The 22564-nt window shown below is 39.8% G+C and overlaps 3 protein-coding genes across 4 annotated transcripts in view; 1 reads left to right on the top strand and 2 right to left on the bottom strand.

The window, feature by feature from the left end:
- Positions 1–212: 212 nt before the first annotated feature.
- On the bottom strand, positions 213–3986 carry anapc13 (anaphase promoting complex subunit 13). Its single transcript, XM_034878096.1, has 2 exons — positions 3613–3986; positions 213–579 (listed from the first exon to the last, which is right to left on the bottom strand). The coding sequence occupies exons 1-2, from the start codon at positions 3709–3711 to the stop codon at positions 454–456; spliced, it is 225 nt and encodes a 74-aa protein (XP_034733987.1). The 5' UTR covers positions 3712–3986; the 3' UTR covers positions 213–453.
- A 2794-nt stretch (positions 3987–6780) lies between these two features.
- The window catches only part of rspry1 (ring finger and SPRY domain containing 1), a 16298-nt gene continuing 514 nt past the window's right edge, over positions 6781–22564 (top strand). Inside the window, exons 1-15 of one of the 2 annotated variants that reach the window (XM_034878063.1) lie at positions 6781–7001; positions 7762–8379; positions 11080–11132; positions 12366–12478; positions 14086–14212; positions 14884–14942; positions 15454–15520; positions 15973–16104; positions 16235–16350; positions 16780–16923; positions 17025–17136; positions 17434–17536; positions 17761–17913; positions 20478–20582; positions 20808–22564. The exon at positions 20808–22564 is cut by the window's right edge and continues 514 nt beyond it. In XM_034878063.1, the coding sequence (XP_034733954.1) occupies positions 7982–8379; positions 11080–11132; positions 12366–12478; positions 14086–14212; positions 14884–14942; positions 15454–15520; positions 15973–16104; positions 16235–16350; positions 16780–16923; positions 17025–17136; positions 17434–17536; positions 17761–17913; positions 20478–20582; positions 20808–20904 (1779 nt within the window). In that variant the 5' untranslated portion in view covers positions 6781–7001; positions 7762–7981 and the 3' untranslated portion in view covers positions 20905–22564. Of the gene's footprint in view, positions 7196–7761; positions 8380–11079; positions 11133–12365; positions 12479–14085; positions 14213–14883; positions 14943–15453; positions 15521–15972; positions 16105–16234; positions 16351–16779; positions 16924–17024; positions 17137–17433; positions 17537–17760; positions 17914–20477; positions 20583–20807 lie in introns of both variants that reach the window. The other variant, XM_034878061.1, reaches the window with a different exon arrangement.
- pllp (plasmolipin) overlaps positions 19553–22564 on the bottom strand; it is a 19337-nt gene continuing 16325 nt past the window's right edge. Inside the window, exon 5 of the mRNA XM_034878092.1 lies at positions 19553–19564. The gene's annotated coding sequence lies outside the window, so the exon portion shown is untranslated. The remainder of the gene's footprint in view (positions 19565–22564) is intronic.

Below are 22564 nucleotides of genomic sequence, written 5' to 3'. Positions count from 1 at the left end.
ACACACACACACACACACACACACACACACACACACACACACACACACACACACACACACACACACACACACACACACACACACACACACACACACACACACACACACACACACACACACACACACTCTGGGTGAATGTCCACTATCCTCCTCACTTTCTGGATTCAACATAAAATAAAAAAATAAATAAAAATCGCAGGACAATTGGAAAAGACGCTTTTCCATTTATGTCATTACAAGGTTGTTATTTTATATTGATAAAGACTACAATATAAACCCAATACCAATGCAAAAAACATGTATGCATAATTTCTGCTTAGCTGAAAAATAGAACGTTCTGCAAAGCCTTCAAAAGACGCAATTCAATGCAAAGAGAAGGTGAATAAAGTGTCAGAATCCGGTGACTTCATGCATGTGTTTTTCTGTCTTACAGTCCGATTCCAGATTTTTCTTTCAGCTGCCGGTGCTCGGTGTGTTTTCATGCAGGCTCTGCAAGGCGAGGTCTGTCCACTTCATCTCTTGTTCTTTCACAGACTCCGTGGAGCCTCCGTTGTCCTGCTCAGCCTCAGGCAACTCGCTCTGACAGAGAAAAGGGGAGACAAGATGCCAGGGGTGAAAAAAAGGAGCAGTTAACTCTACTTTCTATCAACAGTATGATGGTGTCAAGTCAAAAACGGTATATTTTTAAACAAAAGGTGAATCTAAAATAAATAGGAATATAGGAATTGTTCCTGTCAGGGGTTAAGGCAGGAGCTAATGTTTGCTCTCCTCATTATTGACAACTATTAAGCATATAGAAAACTAATCTATTAGTAAGTGTCTGATAAGGTCAAACATGTTAGCCTAAAAGAGGACTACTGTTTGTCGGTCACTAGATTTGAACAAGAAAAAAAGAGCTGCCTTTTCTCACCATCATCAAAGCTGCATGCTCTCAGTATTGGAGATATGTGAGCCTGGCATAACAACTGACAACAGATTAAATTGCAATGGATATCACCTCAGAAAAATGTCACCTATGGTTCAAAATTAACTTTTTCGGCCACCAGCCAAATGGCAAGTGAATGTTCAAATTTTACCAGCCACTTAATAGATTTCAATTCTTTTTTGTCTGGTCATTGAAGCAAATCTACCAGCATATTTTAGCAGCATTTGGCTGGTGGATGATGCTGAAGCAAAGGAAACTAGCACCTTGGTATAACTCCCAAACTTGCAAACAAATCTCGCAAAAACTTCAAAGTAAATGGCGTTCCACCTAACTGGGAAAATATTTCTAAAATATTGTTTAGATTGGCAAGACAGTTGGAAAATGTATAGGAAGGCCCTCAGAAATGCCAGATCAGCCTATGAATCATCACTAATAGAAGAAAATAAGAACTACCCAAGGTTTCTTTTCAGCACTTTAGCCAGATGGAAAGATAGTCACAGCTCTATTAAACCATCTATTATTATAGCTCTGAGTAGTGATGACTTTAATAGCTTCTTTAATGATAAAATTATAACAATTAGAAATAAAATTCATCATCTTTTGCTTTCTAACGGTTCACCTTTAAATGCAGTAGCACTAGAAAGAATGACAAGACCTGACATATACTTAGACTGATTCTATCCTATAGACCTTTAATAATTAATGTTAAAGATCTCTTCAGCTAAGCCATGTACCTGTCTCTTAGATCCCATTCCAAGGCTACTTAAGAGAAGCGTTACATGTGGTTAACAGGCCATTACTAGATGTGATCAATATGTCTCTATAAACATTCATTATAGTAATTGTGACAAAACCTCTCCTGAAAAAAACCTCCCTCAATCCTGAGATCTTAGCAAACTATAAACCTAAACCTATAAATCTAAGTCAGGATTTAGAAAGCATCATAGCACAGAGACGGCACTGGTTGTTTTATTAGATCTTAGGGCTGCATTCGAAACCCTTCACCATAGAATTCTGTTACAGAGACTGGAATATTTAGTTTGCATTAAAAGGAATCGCACTAAGTTGGTTCAAGTCATCTTTATCCAATGAATCTCAATTTGTTAATATTAACGACAAATCCTCCAAGTACGCTAAAGTTAGCCATGGCGTTCCACAAGGCTCAGTGATTGGACCAATTCTATTCTCCTTATATATGCTTCATCTTGGGAATATAATGAGGAAACACACAGTTAACTTTCATTGTTATGCGGATGACACCCAATTCAAGCCAGACAAAATCAGTTAGCTAAACTTCAAACATGCATAAATGATATAAAATCATAGATGACCTACAATTTTCTGATATTAAACTCAGATTAAAACTTGAAGATATTGTGCTTGGTCCTACACTCCTCCAAACTACATTTTCTAGGGATATAGCTACCCTGGATGGCATTGCCCTGGCCTCTAGCACTACTGTCAAAAATCTAGGCGCTCAAATAAGTCCCTTAAGACTCTCCAGCTGATCCAGAATGCTGCAGCGCGTGTTCTGACAAGAACTCACATATTTCTCCTGTAGTAGCTTCTCTGCATTGGCTTCCAGTAAAATCCAGGATTGAATTTAAAATCCTTCTTCTGACCTACAAAGCTCTAAATGGTCTAGCACCAACATATTTGGAAGAGCTCTTAGTGCCTTATTGTCCCACTAAAGCACCGTGCTCCCTGAAGTCAGAGTTACTTGTGGTTCCCAGAGTCTCTAAAAGTAGAATGGGAGACAGAGCCTTCAGCTATCAGGCTCCTCTCCTGTAGAATCAGCCCCGGTCTGGGTTCGGGGGACAGACATTGTGACCACATTTAAGAGTAAACTTAAAACTCTACTTTTTAAAAAAAGCTTGTAGTTAGAGAGTTATGAGTCGCGGTGTCCGCCTAACCCAGCCCACCTGCTTCTCGTCATAGTCATCCGATTCACCTACCATATAATCAACAATATAATAAAACTGAAGGGAGGCAAGGCAGGACAGCCCGACCAGACAGGGGAGAGTTCTAGCCCGACCAGGCTCCTCTCTTTACCCTGTCTCTCTTAGTTAGGCTGTAATAGTTTTAGATTGGCAGGGCACTTCCTTTGACACACTGAGCTCCTCTCTCCCTTATCTTTCCATTTGTGTGCATCCATGTCCCAGAAATTACTGTTACTAACCTAGCTCTGGGGAGTCATTCCCTGGAGTCCTTATGTTCTGTTCCCCCCCCCCCCCAGCATGTTTCCTTGGATCAGGGAGACTCAAAATCATGGTTGCAGCTGTCATCGTGGTCCTGCTACACGCCCTGTGATGATCGTGGTCCTGCTACACGCCCTGTGATGACCTGTTACATCCTGCTACGTCCTGCTGTGCCTTGTAATGCTGTGCAGTGCCCTGCTATGCCACAAACTACTAAAAACTATTTATAGTCACTGTTCCATTATCTTTTACTGTGACTATTATTGCCACTATTCATTTCAACCCCAACCGGCCCGTCAGACACCGCCTACCAAGAGCCCGGGTCTGTCCGAGGTTTCTTTCTAAAAGGGAGTTTTTCCTCTCCACTGTCGCACTGTTGCTTGATCTGGAGGGAACTACTAGAATGTCAAAATGTCGATGAGACTGTAAACAAACTCCAAAATTGCCTGTTGCTAATGCAAACAACAATCTGTTAAGTACAGCGTTTACCAGAGGGATGGTGACATCTTCATACGGGAGTCTGTCTTCCCTCCAGGCGTCATCAGTGAGGTCCAGGACTCTCCCGTCTCGTTGGATTTCACTGTCCATTCTCTGAGCAAGGCTCCGGGGTCAAGCTGTTATGATCTTCTCCTCGGACCAAGTTAGCCTCAAGCTAAGTGCAACACTTAACACACTGTGGCAGAAGGTGGAGATAGCCTTACAAAATACCAGTTAGCCTACCAGACAACAAAAAAGTAACACAAGGTTTGGGAAAGTCGGCGAACAACAGGCTTTGAGTATGAGTCTGTTTCTAGTTTTTAGGTTTTAAGCCTTTTGAGAAAAGCAGATGCAGAATGTCACAGCTGGCGCTTAGTGATGATGTAAACCAATGATGCCTTCACGTACTTTGGAAAATAATGTGTTAAATAGCGGATTCCTTGATTCCGTTAGAGTCAACGAATAGGCTAATACCAATAATTAAATTTATTTATAGTAAAAAGTATATAGCACTAATACTACTACTACTACTAATAATAATAATAATAGTAGTCAGCGTTTTGCCAGTTAAAACCAGTGTACAAAAGCTTAGGTATTAATGTTAAACGTGTTCTGTATTTTATGTAAAAGTAATATGATGGATGAAAGATCAGGGAATATCTAGTAAGCGGTTAAAACATTTTTCATGACCATCCCGGTTATAGCTTTAACTATATCCTATTTCCAGCCTAATACACACATAAACAATTTAAGAAGGACTACAGACACCTAATGTTTTGTGGTTTCCATGGTAACCGTGCATTGGGCTGAAACAACTAGCAAATTACATCGCAAATTTGTGTTGGTTTACTGCATTGAAGGTAACTATATTACATTGAGATTCAATTTGGTGTGTACTGTATATTTGATGCTACTTCAGTAAACTGATCTAGTAATTGTCGGCCATGTCGGCCGACAATTACTTTAGTTACTTTATCATAAGCTAGCCATCATTTCCCTTAAGTTATCTAGACAAATACCCCTGTAGCATTAGGTTAGACAACGTTTTCTTAGCTAGCTAGCTAGGCTATACTTTTAAAATAGATACTCCAGAATAACCAGCTTTATATTTACATTTAAAACTTTATCCAATGGTGTTTTTTAACATCCAAGATAGCTGAGAATATCTGTGCTTGTAAAATGTTGTCTTTATAAATTACCTGTAGAAGGTTAGTACTCATACAATTATTCTACAACAAAAAAAAAATTCATTCTTTTGTATTCACATGTATTATCTGATTTTAATGTTGTTAATGGGTACACAAACTGGTAGAGAACCTCACATCAGTCAGTTTTACCGACCTTTCTATCCAAATTAAGGCCTACTAAAGTTGAGGTTTGTGAATTCTGATATCAGTTTCTTTTCATAGGCACTGCAATGATGTCAGCGTCTCAAAAACAGAAGGAAGAAAATACAAAAATGTGTGCCAACCCTGGAAACCCAGTTTTCTCCTGTATGATGACTGCAGCCGTTAAAGATGTAGTACTGCCAGCGCTGTGGGCAAAGCCCCAGAATCTATTGTACAGGACCACTTCCAGTGACTATGGTCTTCTCTCTGCAACCTTTGAAAGCTCACCATGTACTTTCCACCCTAAATCACAAAGATTTTCTGAAGACATGGGCAAAAGTGGGATGTATCGTGACAACTCCTTCAATACTGCCCTAGATCAAAGCAGGGTGTACGACTCTCCCAATTTACAGCACACCATCTAAATGCATGACTTAATGGAACACTTAGACTGCTAAATTTGTGGCATTTTTAATTCATGAGAAGACTTAGTTTAGAATAGATCACTCTATGTGAATCAGTGTATATAAAGAAAGAACGCCAATGCAATGTAAGCACATCATCTTTGATAATGAAATAAGATGGATACTATTAGTAAATTCAGTGTTGATCTCCTGTCCTTAAGAAAAGAAACAAGCCAGATTGTATTTTGTGGCCTACTTGTCTGTCACATTTATTACACTGCATATTGTGGATTCTATGGGGCGCCAAATGTTTTTGAAACATGTGTTTTTACACAAATATTTGTCTCAATGTGAGGAAAATTATCTAAATGTGAGGAAAGTGAGCTGAGTAATTAAAATATATCAGATATAAAATTGTACCTAAAGTTTTACATTTAGTGCCCCATATTATTTGATCCAGTTTGGTCCAGAGATTTCAAACTGGTCTAGAGATGTCAAACCAAATTCTTTGTTATGATTACATGAGGAGGACTTTCTAAAAATGGACCGCAGCCTGGAACATAAAACTGGACCATGCAATGTGGAGTCCTCCGGCCCACCTACAGTTCCTCTCTGCCGTATTCTCCTTATCCCTTGACCTAAAGACCTTGATTAAGTTTCAATAAATGTAACCATTTTGACAACAAATAAACAGAGTCTCAGTCTTTTATTTTCTTCTTTTCTTAACATTCAGTGACACAATGCAGATTCACCTTAGAAATTGAATCACTTGACCTTTTAATTCTCCAATCCAATTTCCTCTGAAGTAGCTGTTATAAAAAACAATCTCCACTTTATTTATCACATTCGTTCTGTAATGCATTCTTCTAGCTAAACAATGGGATTATGATTCTTATACAGACTAAAATATTCTAAGTTATCCATGTAGCCTATGTGTGCACTTTTAAACGGAAAATTCTTCACCTGTCCTGGGCATAATTTTAAACAGATGGACAACTTGAGTTTTTGTTATCTTTTTTTTTTTTTTTTTTAATTTTGGGACTTCTGGTAATTGCGTTCAAGTACTCTGGGAAAGTTCGGCTTCAGGTCATCTAGTCGCCTAGTGGCATTCACGTGCTTACCCCTAATTTCTGTTTTTTGGTATTTTATTTTTTTATTTTATTTTATCAATTGTTGTAGCACACTTGTTTGAAGTGTTTAGAGCGAATTGCCATCTCATGTAATGTTTTAATGTTACACACTTGTTGTTGCTTTTATTCTTGCTTCTCATCTTATTTAAGTCAAACAATATTGTGCAAAAGTAGCTACAATACACAAAGCAACATTATTTCTAAACAGACATAAGTGGCCTTGGTAATACATCATGGCTAATGAAAGAAGAGACATATTTTATTTGACAATAAAATGGGAAACCGCTGTATGTTGACGTTGTGCTTAACAGAAACCCTACTCCCTCCCTCTGAGCCGCGCCTCCCCAGCCACAGCTGATGATGGCCAATCTTTTAGCTGCAAACGCTACGGAACTTAGCAAACAGCTAGCGGTGTAGCCTCGTTATGTGTACGAGGGTTTAGCTGACAGTCAAATAAACGTGGTGTTTAAGAGTTTAGCAAAGGTGTGTTGAGTAATATTGACGGGTCCAGTAAATGTGCCCCTAAACTTTACCGGTGCGTGAGTGCGCCGCGTAGTTCAATGCTACTTACGTTAGCTAACTTGTGCAGATTGACAGTAGGACCAGAGGAGTGTCCAGCTAACCGGGCTAGCTAACTGCTAGCTGGTTCGTAGCTGGCTAGTTAGCGGTCTGTTTTGTTAACTATTTCGGTCTGACTGAGCTTGAATGCTGCTGTTTTTCAAGTGGTAGCAACGTAAGTATTCATTTCGGTTAATATTGAACCATTATAGTTCACTAAAGAATTAAAAGTGCTGGATTCTGAGACATGTTTTTCATTTTCATTCCATTTGCTAATGTTACAATGCCTGCTTGGTCGGTGGCTAGCCTCCTAGCCAGTTAGCTAGCTAGCTAACTGAAAATATCTTTTGTCAACAATACTAAAGTGTCTGAAATGAGCTCATTGTTAAAACACCGTGACTGTCTACTTACACAGCAAAGCTCTAGATTGAAACAGCTAGAAATTATATAGTAGCTAACGTTACTGTGATTGAGAGATCACAGTAACGTTTGTGAGAACCTAAATGGCCAGTGTTGATATTCTTTCTAGTTTTCAAAATGTTCTTCCTAGTTTTCACAATTTACTTTCTTTCAGGCGTGACACGTATCTTGGGGTGTGCAACTTCCGCTTTTAAGCTTTACAGCTGGCAGAAAATGATCAGTTGAAATGACACAAAACAGTTAAATACACTGCTCTGACAGACTTATCTTTGGGGCATAATTCACTTTTTCAATTCTATTTTGTTTGTGTTGCTTCCACAGCCATGCAAGCCCTGGATGAGAACTGGACCTAAGCCCTGGATTGTCTATGATGTTCAAAACCTTTTTTGTTGCATCAACTGGCCTCTCCTGGTCCATTTAACGAATCATTATTACTCCTAAACAATCCCACATTTCTGCTTGGCAACAGTATGATCATTCAAGCTGACTCCACCCAGCTTACTGGGACAAGAATACCCCAAAACCAAGCTCTCCAAATGATATGATAGTAGCCACCTGGATCACTTTTTGTGCTTGCAGGAGCCTAGCACAGCTTCTGATCTTACTTTCCTCCTCAAACTCCCTTTCCCCATTCTGGGAGACCTTTGTCACAGTGGTCTCTGGCACTGGAACCATGGGTAACAGCTGTGTGTGCCGGGAGGATAGTGATGTGGAGGATAACCACCATGGGTCGTCCAGGGCAACTCAGGGACAAGCTAGGCGGGTGGATCACAGTACAGGATTAGGTGTTGATGCCGGAGAGGCGCGGAGCAGTCGACCCAGGGACCCAGTCAGGCCGCCACGCCGAGGGCGGGGGCCCCATGAGCCAAGACGGAAGAAACAGAATGTGGATGGCCTGGTGCTGGACACATTGGCTGTCATCAGGACACTTGTAGACAAGTAAGTCTAATACTAATAGTAGTAATAATATATCTTGTTATTTTGTAATTATATTAGTACGATAAAATAGTTGATGGGAGAGAGTGAAAGTGGTCTACACATTTTTTTTAAATGGGATTTCTATAGTTTCAATAATGATTTCTGTTGTATGTTCAGCCAACAAAAAAATATTGTCATTTTTGTGTAGATACTTTAGAACTGGAAGTAATCACACGTGGAATGAAAATAGGGAAAGGGCAGTGCTCTGGAAAAGTAATATAAGTACCACCGTATTCAGTCGGTGTGTTGCCTCGGCAAATTTGGATCTTCTTGATCCGGTTTTCCCTTTTCATAAATTGAGATACATATTAATATAAGGGTTGCAGTTTTTTCAAGGAGGGGTCAAACAATCCACATGATCACTCACTCCACAGTAGTTTCCCTCAAGCACAGGCAAACTCATGCCCATGAAAATCAAAACATCTATAAATGTTGATGTCTTCCTGCTAAAGCCTCCCATGAGGTTGTTTTTGCTGTCACAAACGCGCAAGCATTGCATGCATGATGAAGGAGTAGTGGGTACACAGTAAAGTTGTACCTTTTGAGATGAAGAGTGCCTTTGAAAAGTAAAGGGTTACTGGAAAGTTTTTTTTTTTTACTAATCTAAATCTGAAATGTTTATATATTCCTTAATATATAATAGTAGATTGGAGTATGGTGGGAGCACAGAAATGAAGGCTGTTGAAGATGCTCTCTACACTGTGCTCTTGCTAGGGCTGTAACGATATGCAGTATGAAACCGAAATCGCAACACTCAGATCCACGAACCTGTGTCGCGGAGTGAGAAGGCAGAATCGCGATACACATCTTCCAACTCCCAGAGTTATCCTTCCCGAGAGATCCAATGCTTATAAATTTAAAATACTATTATTCCTTTTTGTGCCTTATCCCCCTTTTGTCGGGTACATTTACATAGCTAAAGACGCCAACACCGGTAACGCTAACGGTTCTGACTCCAGTGCCTGGGTCTGTTTCCCGACGGTTCAGTAAACTGCCGTTAGCGCCCTTAGCACCAGAGTTAAGTGCTGACCTGGCTGGCTGCTAGCTGGCTGGCTGGGGGCTGGCTGTGGATGGGTCTCCGGGCCGGGGGGGAGTGAGGCAGACATACGGGGTGTTCTAGCTGGCTAAATTACCATTAGACTAGTTGTCTATCTATACAGTTAACAATAATGACACATTGGTGGGTAAGCCCAGAGTTGTTAGTCGGGTATAATCGTTGACAGGTTAATCTGAATCAAATCGTGATACCAGTGAAGATTCACACCCCTTATGTTTCCAGTGGCTAGCTAAAAGTATAACTGGGGACTGTGTTGTTCTTTTCCAGGAAACCAGTATTTGTCATATTAAATGAAAGCTTATATTAAAACTGCAGCTAGTCATTTTACAAAATAGCCTGCCTAAAGTAGAAATGTAAAGGTTACAACTAATAAATCTTAGAAAAAAAGACCAAACTGACAAAGTAACGTACAACACAACAAATGGGCCACTTTCTTCACATGGCACGTCAGTTCTAGGATCACTTGATCTCCTCTTTTTCAGTATATTCTCTCATTGATTAAGCCACTTGTTGAACTGCCCGTTTTTTTTTTCATCTATTTACAGATTTTATTCTCATCTTTATATTAACATTTATTTTAGCACAATTTCCCCACACAGGTGAACTGTAATCTAACATTTTAGTATAAAAGCATGGTACATAAACAAACAAAGTTGACCCAACTTTATTAATTAATAACTGCATTTCATGGTACATGTGTGGCAGTTTTATCACATGTGAACCCACGGGAGTGCTTTTCAGTTTTATTGCCATGTTTGAAACTGTACTTTTAAAATTTGCTGATTTCTCATTTGGTTATTGATGTTGGTACCATGTTATATATTAAGTAAGTAGATATTTAATTTCATCTACTTAATTGTGACCATTGACAGCTTTTCTCTGTTTTTATGGTTGTAAATGTAACATTTTGGGAAGTAGTTGATTACTATTATTAAGTAAATACAATATTCAGTGGCACCTTGAGTAGAATTGCATTAATTGGAAGCTAGTCCTCTTTAGTTGTACAACATCTGTTTGTCAGATACTAAAAACTAACAGTGGTTGCAAGATACAGCAAAAATATCCCTTTATTAGAATAATGATAAATATTGCGGCTCAAGCCTCTATCTTTTGAATACTTTTGCAGCTCTGTATGAAACATGCATGCACATTTCAAAGAATTTGTTCACAGTTTGACTTTATGCATTTAAGTTACAGTATTACTTAGTTGTGTTAGGAATCTGAGGATCAAGTTGGCTGAAGTTATTGCTGTCCAAACAAAAGCAGTTGTCAGCTTAAAATGAGCTATGACAAGCAACATCGCCAGCTGCAGCATCATCAAAACAACCTCCACTGAAGTAGATCTTTAACGCTTGGTTTAACCTCTCCATGGGCTAACATTAGTGCCCATAACCATGACTGCAATTACTGAGTCGTTTTTATTTCACATGCCGGTTGAATGCTGTAGCTTAGGAGCACCACCTCCATTTATGTAAAGTATACACATAAATAAATGCATATATCCCAAAATATAGAGCAGAGTTTGTGTTGTATAGCATTCAGGTAAAATGCAAAAAGATGTAAGAAGCAGGCTATCACATTCTGTCCAAACATTTGTTTTTCAGTGACCAGGAGCCCCCTTACTCCATGATTACTTTGCACGAGATGGCTGAGACGGGTAAGAAAAACATTTAAACCCATTCAGACACTGGCGGTGGATTTATTTGTCCAGTTCTCCACATGACCTAAGCTGATGCTAAAGCTGTAATTGATACAAGTTGTTACTTTTGTATTCTAAGCATATATGGTTTGCGTTGAGCTGGGTTCTGTTAAGGAGTTTTGAAGACCTACACAAAGAAGATGGGATGGGTTTGAATGATGCGGTTGTTATATCACCTGGAGAAGGAACATAGTTGCAAGTTAAACTGCAGTTCTCATGTGTTGGTCACTACATGTTGCGTAGCCTCAGATCTGCAGACCAGCTGCTGCTCTCGGACCTCAGAGCAAGGCTGGAGACGGAGGGTAGTAGGGCATTTGTTGTCAGGTCTCCAAGACTGTGGAATCATCTTTTAAAAACACATTTTTATTAAGTGGCTTTTAAATAGTTTTTCCTTTTTTGTTTTATGCTTTTAATCTATTTAAAAATATATATATATATATTCTGCTTTAAATTTATTTTTCAGCTTTGTGTAGGCTTTTTTTTTGCTTTCATATCTGTGAAGCACTTTGGAAACTTTTTTTTGAAAAGGGCTATGTACATAAAGTGATATTATTATTATTATTATTATTATTATTATTGTATTACTACCCTGATTATGTGAACTGTGTCTTAATACAATTTGAATATTCTCCCCTTTAAAATTGGTAATTTTGCTGGTTTGTGCAGCAAGTTATTAAAATATAATGGGAGTTTCTGTATTCTGAGTTTGACTGACAGGTCTGATTCTTTGAGGTTATATCTATTTAAAGCTCCTTGATGTTTGTGTGTGCTATCTTGTGCACATAGTAAACGATGCTCTCATGCTGTGTGTAGCCCTGTTATGGGGTAGCCTTTGGATTGTTGTGTGTGCACATATGGGCTTTGATGCCAACATGGTTTGACAAGAGCCAAGTAGGGTATTAGCGTTCCGATACTGAACCCTGAAGACAGTCACTTTCTGTTTGTGCCAGATGTGCCAGATGTGACAATATCAGGCAGTTGGCTGGGGATTTCAGAAGTGACAGTGTTAGAGAGAGACAGTTTCTTACTGAGTCATCTAATGTAAAGGAAATGGATGTTTTAGTATTCATGCTGCATCTGAACATATGAAAGAACATAAGCAACACAGAGACAAGAGACTCCGACTGAACCCAGAAGGAGAAACATCTGAATGCTCCGATACATTTTGAAATCAATCTTTTTTTCCCTCAGACGATGGTTGGCTGGAGGTTGTCCAGTCTCTGATTCGAGTGATACCATTGGACGATCCTCTTGGCCCTGCAGTGATAACCCTTCTATTGGATGAGTGTCCCCTGCCCACCAAGGTAAAGGGCTTATGCCCAGGATTGTTCCTGGGTTTTAAGTAGGGGTGCACGATTCAGAAAATGTCACGATTCAATATTCATTTTTAGGCTAACCAGTCGAAATTTGAATTAATTCTCAATTTAAAAAAACGAATTAGAGTATGTACATGTAGTTATTTTTCCCATTACAAAAAAAAGAATACATTTTTGGAATTCTATGAATCGATTTTGAATCGGTAGAGCTTGAATCGATCCATAAATGTGAATCTTTTTATTTATTTTTTTACGTCATGCACTAGTTTGCATACGTTGCCAGTCCTGTGCGGCGGCTCATCCAGGTGCTCTCTACATCATTTTTACGTTCATACACTTAGGCGGTGCGCCTACTCCATGTAAAGGCACAAAAACCCCTGCTTGTGACACAGAGAGAGAGAGACATTTGGGGTAATAACTTTAAATAATATGACCCATAACCTAGAAATGTCTTACCCTGAAATTGACCAAAGTTTCTGAGGTGAGATGTAATCTCAAAACGTGTGTGTGTATGTACAATTGGGGCTGGGCAATATATCTATTACATTGATATTGTGATATAAGACTAGATATTGTAATATCGTGATATGACATAAGTGGTGTCTTTTCCCGGTTTTAAAAGATGCATTACAGTAAAGTGATTTACTTTACTGTACTGTCTTACATTTTCTGAACTTACCAGACTGTTGTAGCTGTTATATTAATTGCCTTTTCCCCACTAAGTCATTATATTCACATTACTGACGATTATTTATCTTAAATCGAAGTGTGAATATATTTAGTCAAAGCAATTGTATTGTGCTTGTTAAAGCACATGTAATTGTTTACATTTGACCTCTGCTTTCCACCCCCTCTCTCTTACACCTACTCCTTTTCCCCTTTGGACAAATCCAATCTGGTTAAGACCTCATTCCTCCCGGTCCAAAGTAACCTGAGGACAAAGGACATACGCAATCTGAATAGTACGAACTCTGTACTCTTTCCAGTATTCAACAGAACTATGCAGCGACAAACAAAACATATTTTGCAAATTTCAAATCTAAAATGCAAAGCTTTCAAACACACAGCAGCTATAAAAGGAAAAACAACTCTTATAACACTCCTTGCCTGCAGGTGGCTAAAAGTAGCACTGGCTGGACTCAAACTGAAAGAAGGAAATTGCTGGCACTGCAGTTTAGTACTGTGTAGTGATTGGATGATATTGCCTGATCCCAGTTTCTGCTGCATCAGTGTTCCTGTTAATAAAGGTGTGTGTGTGTGTGTGTGTGTGTGTGTGTGTGTGTGTGTGTGTGTGTGTGTGTGTGTGTGTGTGTGTGTGTGTGTGTGTGTGTGTGTGTGTGTGTGTGTGTGTGTGTGTGTGTGTGTGTGTGTGTGTGTGTGTGTGTGTGTGTGTGTGTGTGTGTGTGTGTGTGTGTGTGTGTGTGTGTGTGTGTGTGTGTGTGTGTGTGTGTGTGTTCTCGTCATTTATGGATTTGGGAACGTTGTGACTAAAAGTAATGTTTTACATCTCCAACCTCTTAAAAGTTTGGATTATTTGCTAAAAATTGAGTGTATGGGACTTTCATTAGAGTAACTGCTCCATCTTCTCTTTCCAGGATGCTCTCCAGAAACTGTCTGACATGTTGAGTCTGAGTTCGGCAGTAGCACGACAGGACGCTCTAATCCCGGCTAAACACAGAAACACCACAGCTGTCCTAGGATGCCTGGCAGAGAAATTGGCTGGTACAGTCCACATTTACACGTGTGATTTTTCTTAATTCCTGGGGTCAATAGAATTGCTTGGCATGTTACTTGCTCATTATTAACTTTCAAGACATTCAATCTCATTGCAACTGAACTACTGTTTACGAGAAATTAAAGGGAAACTTCTAGGGCTGTCCCAAATGATTATTTTTAAAATGATTAATCTAGCAATAATTTTTTTGATTACGTGACTAATCTAAGGATTCATTTTTTGATTAATCTAATGATTCATTTTTCAATTAGCGATTTTCCCATTGCTCAATTATTAACAATTTACACAAAACACATTTAAATAAGGTTCAAATCTCTATTTATTAAAGTAGTTTCACTGGCTACATTATGGAAAGGACCCTACAGAGAAATACATTTTTCATTTCTTTTTGCTTGATCTGGACTGTTTCTAACCAACGATCTCTGAAGGGTCTTTTCTATAATCTAGTCAAACACCTATAATAACGATCTCAGCCTGTCTGTGGCAAACCAGCACTTTTAGTGTTGACAGTTCTTAATTGCCCATAAGATTATTTTGCAGCCTGTTTCGTTGCTGCAGAAAACTGCTCTCTCGGTCAATGAGTGAGTTTAAAATGCAGTTGTTCCTCATGATATTGACCCATTAACACAACGTCTTCAAATTCCTTTGTTTTTTCAAGGTCCGGCTAGTATTGGATTGTTGAGCCCTGGAACCCTTGATTACCTTCTAGAGAGCCTGGTGAGCACGCACGCACATTAAAGATTTGGTGAGATGCTGAATCTGTCTAAATGTAGCATTAAGGCTTCAGAATGCTTTAAAGAATAGGTTAGTAGTTTTTACAAATGATTTCCAACTTCGAATTGGAAAGCAATTCAGAAACTACTGGCTGGAAAATCTTCTGGATTCCAACCAGTAGTTTCTGTTTCTTAAAGGTCTTATACTACTTCTCAAATTTCTTTAGTTATTAATCCGAAAAGTACCTCGCTGTTTTCCAATCAACTCTCTTTGATGTGCTTTCTCAGAGCTGCGTTTTGCAGTCAACAAAGTGAAGTCTAAATTGTTACTTGTCAGTTACAAAACCATCAACCAACTTTTTTCCTATCTAATGTCTGTCCTTGGAAGTATGCTCACTATGAATTTTGTACAGCAAGGAAAGTTCAACAAGATTGCGTGAAAGATGGATCAAAATAATAACCCAAAAAAGGAGCACAGACTTAAGATCTTTTTCTTTCTGTAAATCTTTCTCCAGAGCTCTGAGGCCCACCCTACTGTCATGCTGTTTGCTCTCATCGCTTTGGAGAAGTTCTCCCAGACCAGTAGGTTCACTACTGTATTTTAAGGCCAGTTTTGTTTCTAAAAATTTGTGAAGAGACAGGTAAAAACTAGTGACTTCATTACAAAAGAATACTAAAATGAGAAAGGAGGCCACAATCTCAACTTCTGCTTTCTTCTACTTCCCTGTTCCCCTTTCCCCTCATTTGCTTTTGCATACTAAATATTACGTTGTGAAATGGAGACATAGATGTGCTATTCTTCAACGTTTTCCTCTGTTCAATCCCCAACCAATAAGTAAATTGCTGATTGATTGCAAAAGCAACATTTTGGTGCTGAAATGTTTTGATACTCTAAACAAAAATTCTCCACATTGCCTCCCCTACATAGGCCTTTAAAAACATATTTCATTTAGGTCCCTTTCATCTCTGACACAGATTCATTTTGAGATTTGTTAGATGGCTTTAACACACATGGTGCATCTTCTTGCCCTCAGGTGAGAACAAACTGACGGTGTCTGAGTCATGTATCAGCAATCGACTTGCTGTCCTGGAGTCGTGGGCGGAGCACCCTGACTACCTGAAGAGGCAGGTCGGATTCTGCTCACAGTGGAGCCTCGACAACCTGTGTGAGTGGCCCCATGGGTTCAACATTGTATGCATGCTACAATCTCTTTAATTAGGTTTGTGTGTGTGTGTGGGGGGGTGTGCGTGCAAGTAAAGAAATGTGATGATGTTCCCCTGTCATCCTCCGGCCAGTCCTCAAGGATGGTCGTCAGTTCACCTACGAGAAGGTAAACCTCTCCAATATCAACGCCATGCTCAACAGCAACGATGTCAGCGAGTACCTTAAGATCTCCCCTTCTGGACTAGAGGTTAGTCAGTGTGTGTGTGTGTGTGTGTGTGTGTGTGTGTGTGTGTGTGTGTGTGTGTGTGTGTGTGTGTGTGTGTGTGTGTGTGTGTGTGTGTGTGTGTGTGTGTGTGTGTGTGTGTGTGTGTGTGTGTGTGTGTGTGTGTGTGTGTGTGTGTGTGTGTGTGTGTGTGTGTGTGTGTGTGTGTGTGTGTGTGTGTGTGTGTGTGTGTGTGTGTGTGTGTGTAGTTTAGGAGAATAGCCACAAATGGCAGAATTCATGGATGTATGTACATCTGATGAAGAGCAGATTCACTCCTTTAGGAAATCATGCCGCCTTCAACATCGAGATTTAAAAACATTATACCCTTAAATCTGAAATAATTGTATTGTAAAAGTATTTATAAAACCTGAATGATTTATGAATGTTTTCTTTCTGTCTTTTTGCTCTCAGGCACGATGTGACGCCTCATCCTTTGAGAGCGTGCGTTGTACATTCTGCGTAGATTCAGGCGTTTGGTACTACGAGGTGACGGTCATTACATCCGGCGTGATGCAAATCGGATGGGCCACCAAGGACAGCAAGTTCCTCAACCATGTACTCATCTTCCCAGTCTGCACTGTTCAGCTTTTCCACATTCTGTTTTTCTGCAGTCACACAATGTGTGTGTATGTGTCTGTGTGTGTGTGTGTTTACAGGAGGGTTACGGGATAGGAGACGATGAATACTCATGTGCGTATGATGGCTGCAGGCAGCTCATCTGGTACAACGCTCGCAGTAAACCTCACTCTCACCCCTGCTGGAAGGAGGGTATGCACACCACACATGCACAGACTTAGGACTACTATTTCTTTCTATTTCTCAACCATACACTTCAAAGGAAGTTGTCTGTCTGAACTTTGCAAGAGAGGAGACACACTTTAATGTTGGGCGCAATTGTTTAGAAACTGCTTCTTTAGGTTCCTTGGAGTGTTTTGTGGGTTTAGCAGCCACATGCTGCTGTCACCGCCAGCATTCAGGCTCTGATTTACCTCCTACATGGAGTATCGGAAAATAGTAATAATAGCATGCCAAGACTTCATATATCTGCGTGTGTGGCTTGTTAAGGAGATGCCATCGGCTTCCTGTTGGACCTCAGCAAGAAGCAGATGATCTTCTTTCTAAACGGACAACAGCTGCCAGCAGAGAAACAGGTCTTCTCTTCAGCCACGTAAGTCAATACATAGTCGCCTCCTTAATATGTCACTTCTTCTGTGGTTTTTGATCTGTGACACAAGTTTCCATGGCGGTTTTTCCGCATACACTTCTTTCCTCTTGCTTTCCATTCTTCCTTTTACCGTCTTCCTCCTTTTAGTCCTGTGTTTTTCATTTTTCTTTCATCTGTCCCTTTCTCATATTAATCCCTATTTTTTCTTTCCCTCTGTTTGTTGTCAGGTCCGGTTTCTTTGCGGCAGCCAGCTTTATGTCATACCAGCAGTGTGAGTTTAACTTTGGGGCCAAGCCTTTCCGTCACCCACCGTCTGTCAAGTTCAGCACCTTCAATGATTTTGCTTCACTGTTGCCTAGTGAAAAGATCATCCTACCCAGGTAAAAAATGAATCTGGTCCTACACTACCATACACTACACTGATAATTTGGAAAGACACTATGCAATCTATCTTCTCACCCAAACGTTCTCTGACTAGTGAATCATTTGTTTGGACTAGGGCTGTAATCAACCAAAGATGATCTTGGTCGAGTGAACTACTGAAATTTCGAGCGAAAAAAAACCGTTAGATTAATTAACTCTGCTGTCCCGCAGTACTTGTCCTTGTAGGCTATTTGCAGTATATTAAATTGTTTTGACTTAATTATTTTGCACTGAAATGACACTCGTCTGTCGGTTCTGACAGCGCTCTGTGTATGTCCTCGGCTTTGCGGCTGAGACACGACTAGACTATTAATTTAAAGCTTTCACTCGTAAACACAAAAGGCACGTCCACTTTAATATATACTGTATATTTTAACATATCTGTGGTCAAGCTCAGTGCCTCGCTGTGTTGCATAGTCCATGCACGATGGTGTGGTGTGCTGGCGCTGGATATTAACAAGTTCTTCAAACCTCAGCCCTCCACAACAGCAAGTAGCCTCATATCCAGAGCAATAAAGTCGACAGTTCCTTCCGTGAAATTATTTTTGCGTTTGGATGGTAGAGGCTTAACATCCAGCTGGGTCTGGGGGGAGTCTGGGGATTGCTACCGTCGTTGCACGTGGGTGCGCCAACAGTTATAACGATTAGTAGACTATGAAACATGCCAATTCTGATATGTTCATATAGCCTACTCAAAACAGACAGGGCAACCTGACGCAGACAAGTTAGCTTAGTGTTTTTAAGTGAAACGCCATGTTTGTAGTCGAGCTGCGATGTGCAAACTATTGCTTGCAAACTTTGCATTCAACTTTTTTACGTTATCTATTTTTGTAAAATGCTGCCACACTGCCGATGTCTTCGACATGGTCGAGGAGGACTGAATGTAAATTAAACACTCACAATTAAATAAACATTCAGCAAACCATTAACCGCTTTCTAGTTCTTTCTTCAATCTGTCCCCAGTGGGTTGGGCTAATCCAAAATGAGCAATTAGTGCTTTCCACCCATAGACCGTAACAGTATATGTTTCCACCTGATGAAATTAACACGGCAAAAAATCGACCAATCAGAATTTTGGTCGAGCCAGAACGTACCGACCAACAAATCGACTAGTCGACTGGGACATTACAGCCCTAGTTTCGACACAGCATCCTACACGTAGGTATGACATCATACAAACACGATCCATCTTTTGGGGTTTGCCTTAGTGTATAGCATTTCCATCACTTATTAATTTACTGGCCACATTAAAGCAACTCTTTAGGCAGTATGTCAATGTAATGACTAGTTAAAGACCTCCAATAAAACCAATTAGATGCAATGTTGTGAAAAGAGCAATATTTCACTTATCACCTTTTTAAATATTGTCTAGCTCTAGATATCGTGCCAGTGACCTAGCATCCACAATACTCTTATATCACATATTCAATACTCGCATATTAAATGCACCTATTTATATAATTATTACAACTAAGTTTGTCAAGACAAAATGTCAGTCATTTGAAGGATCTAATGAAATAAATAACATTTTTGTGAAGCCTAAAATGGTCAGATTTAGTTTTAAAATTGTAGACTCAACTCTATAACAAACCCTTGCAACAACACAACCTGGTACATTACAGTAGCTGAATCAAGACCTCTCTGACACAGTGTTAACACATTTTTGTGCCTTAAATCTCTCTGCCGGAAAGTTTTAGAATTTCATTTGGGCATTTTAAGACCTTTATTTGACAGGACAGCTTAAAGGCATGAAAGGGAAGAGAATGACATGCAGCAAAGGGCTGCAGGTCAGAGTCGAACCTGCGTCTAGGACTAAACCTCTACAAATGGGTGCTCGCATTACCAACTGAGCTATCCATGCGCCTGTCATTGTTTCCTTTTAAAGATGTGTACTCTTTCCTGGTATTTGAATAGTTTATCTTATCTGAGTTTCAACTAAAAGAAAAAGCACTCTGGATACCGCACAGAGTCTGAGCATAATCTTTTTTCTTTTTTCGTGAATTATTTTTATTTTTTACTCAAGCCTCATGGGCTTTTCACGTCGCCAAGCCCTGGGGCTTGATTCCCTGTAAGCTCCTGCATTAAAACTGCGTCAACAGCACCAATCGCATATTGAGGAAGTGGATCAGCTGATCGATCTTCGGTAGCGGAGGCAAACCAGCTGACGGCTGCACAGATTCATTGGGGAAACACTCACGTCATCACTTACTCCGAGCAATGGTGTATCTCTATCACTCTCCGCCCAACTCAGTGACAAACATTTGCGTTTGTAGCGCTGGCCTGTAGCGTTACGGTCCAGCCAAAAATAATAAATCAAACAGTTAAGTTGTTTTAGACTCATAAAGTTATTTACATTAATAGAATAGGCCAGTGTAATATGTTTACATTTAGGATTGCCAAAGTGCAAGTACATCATGAAGTGCTGAGTTGTCATCACTATACCGAAGAAAACAACTTTAAATACATGTCTGTAAATGGGAATATTAATCTGCCTGGTTGTTCCTGTGTCGTTGTTTCACAGACACCGGCGTCTGGCCTTACTAAAGCAGGTTAGCATCCGAGACAACTGCTGCACGCTGTGTTGTGACGTCATGGCCGACACAGAGCTGCGGCCCTGTGGACATGGGTATGTGTGTATCTGGTGTGACCAGTGCTTGAAAGTTCTAAACTATTCAAACTAGTTTAATAAATATATTGTAGGTCAAACATATGTGGCTAAAATATTTTTGAGAGCAGCTTATCTTAGTAAATAATAAGTTAGAATAATACCCAAGCCAATTGTTTTTCTGCACTTTCTATGAATGGATAATACAAAATTCTTTTATGTTTCCCCCCCCCCATCTCCCCCCAGTGGTATGTGTATGGAGTGTGCCTTACAGTTAGAGACGTGCCCCCTGTGCCGCCAGGACATCCAGACCCGCGTTAGACTCATTGCACATGTCTCCTGACGAACCTCCTGCCCCTTCTCTAATAAGGAGAAACACCCAAGCCCTACAGCCTCCTCCCCTAATGCCCTCTCACCCAGCAGGGCTGTGAGGACAGTGCCACAATGTTGTGATGATACAACAACTGGGACTTCTGGTAAGCGGCGGCGACGACAAGGGGGGGAGAGAAGAAAAAGAGGAGATAAGAGGAGGGGAAATAAACCCCAGCTGGATCCCCAGGAGCTTTCTCCCATTTACCTCCATCTCCTCTTTTGTATCCTTCTTAGCAACTCACTGCAGAAGCTGGGCCAAGAATCATAATTTCTACCGAAAGTGTGTTTTTCAGACAATAAGAGGAGAAGTGAACAGTAAAAAAAATTTACCTGAGATTACAGACGGAACCAACCTCTCATCTGCAAGCCTGTGTGTAGTAATCAGACATCCTTTCCATTATATGAGGATCTCACTTAGCTTTCAGCCCAGAGGCTACTAGTATTTAATCCCATCGTCGTCATGCACACTTCAGCAGATCTGAAAGGGCGGGCTAACAGTACAGGATTAAAATCAAGGTACAGAGACATTTGAGATAAATCTCACTTTCATGTTTTTTGGGTATAGATATGCGAATTATGGATTTCTCGAGGTAGCATTTTCATTCTCTCTTTTTTTTCCAAGGTTATAGCAACACCTATCCTTTGGTCAGCTTCACTGTACAAATTGATCTCCCACCGGTAGGATTTGCCATGGGGGGAAAAAAGACTTCCTTGGGTAAAATATCAGATTTTGAATGCTTTAAAATAGTTATTCAGAGAGTTTAGTTTTCTGATTCTGTTTACAAAATTAAATGTTAAAAATTGGCATTCCCAATACTTCCTGTAAACCATCTTGATGACAAAATTCTTAACCTGCTGAAGTCTACAGTATATTAGAAGTAACTGATTTTAAGCATGGCTGACCCTGCTGCTTTTTGTGCTTAATCGTCTTTGCTCAGATGTTGGAATTTCTTCAGTCACATATGGAAGTATATAATTAGTTTTCCACCACCACTTTCTGAATGGATTTTGGATTGCTTGATAGGTGAACACTTTGGCAACAACTTGTAATGCAGCTCAACAATGAGTCAGGCTCCGTTGAGTTGCAGCATAAGTAAATATGTTATAATTTTTGTTTGTAATGACAAACCCCTGCGTCTGTACTGAGACGACTATTTTCAATCCTCAAGATCTGATTTAATTTTGTATTATAAATGATGGTGATCGATCGTGTGGAAACCTGGTTGAGAGGTACAACAGGTTTTGTTGATTGACAGTGTTGTATTAGCCGATCAGTAAATTGCTTAAAACAAATGCTACATGTTTTAAGAGAATATTTTTCCCTCTATCAGTTTACTAAATATCCCTGGGTAATTTGTAAGATGTTGTCGTTCTAGGTCTGATTTGGCAGTGAAATACTTGACATGAATTGGCAACAAAACAATCCACCACAACATAGTGACTTGAGCTAAAGAGTGGGCTTCAGTACAGGAAAAAAAGTTAATGTATGCAACTAAACACAGCATACATAATTGATCTTGTCAAATGAAGTTTGCCAGATTGGAAGTGTATCTTTCAGACTGAGTAAAATGTGGTTTCCCACTTTGTGCTTTACAGAACATATATCTCTCTGCTCTCATTTAGCCAATTCT

Source organism: Etheostoma cragini, chromosome 8 (genome assembly GCF_013103735.1).
Source record: "Etheostoma cragini isolate CJK2018 chromosome 8, CSU_Ecrag_1.0, whole genome shotgun sequence".
In the NCBI taxonomy this organism is placed as follows: domain Eukaryota; kingdom Metazoa; phylum Chordata; class Actinopteri; order Perciformes; family Percidae; genus Etheostoma; species Etheostoma cragini.
Note: the sequence above shows the minus strand (reverse complement) of the source record. Positions and strands in the feature narration are given on the sequence as shown.

Excerpts from the sequence above, each read along its gene's own strand:
- anapc13 (XM_034878096.1), bottom strand. The coding sequence starts at position 3,711 with ATGGACAGTGAAATCCAACGAGACGGGAGAGTCCTGGACCTCACTGAT. Across the intron at positions 580-3,612 it reads AAGATGTCACCATCCCTCTG|AGCGAGTTGCCTGAGGCTGA; the intron begins GTAAACGCTGTA and ends TTTCTCTGTCAG.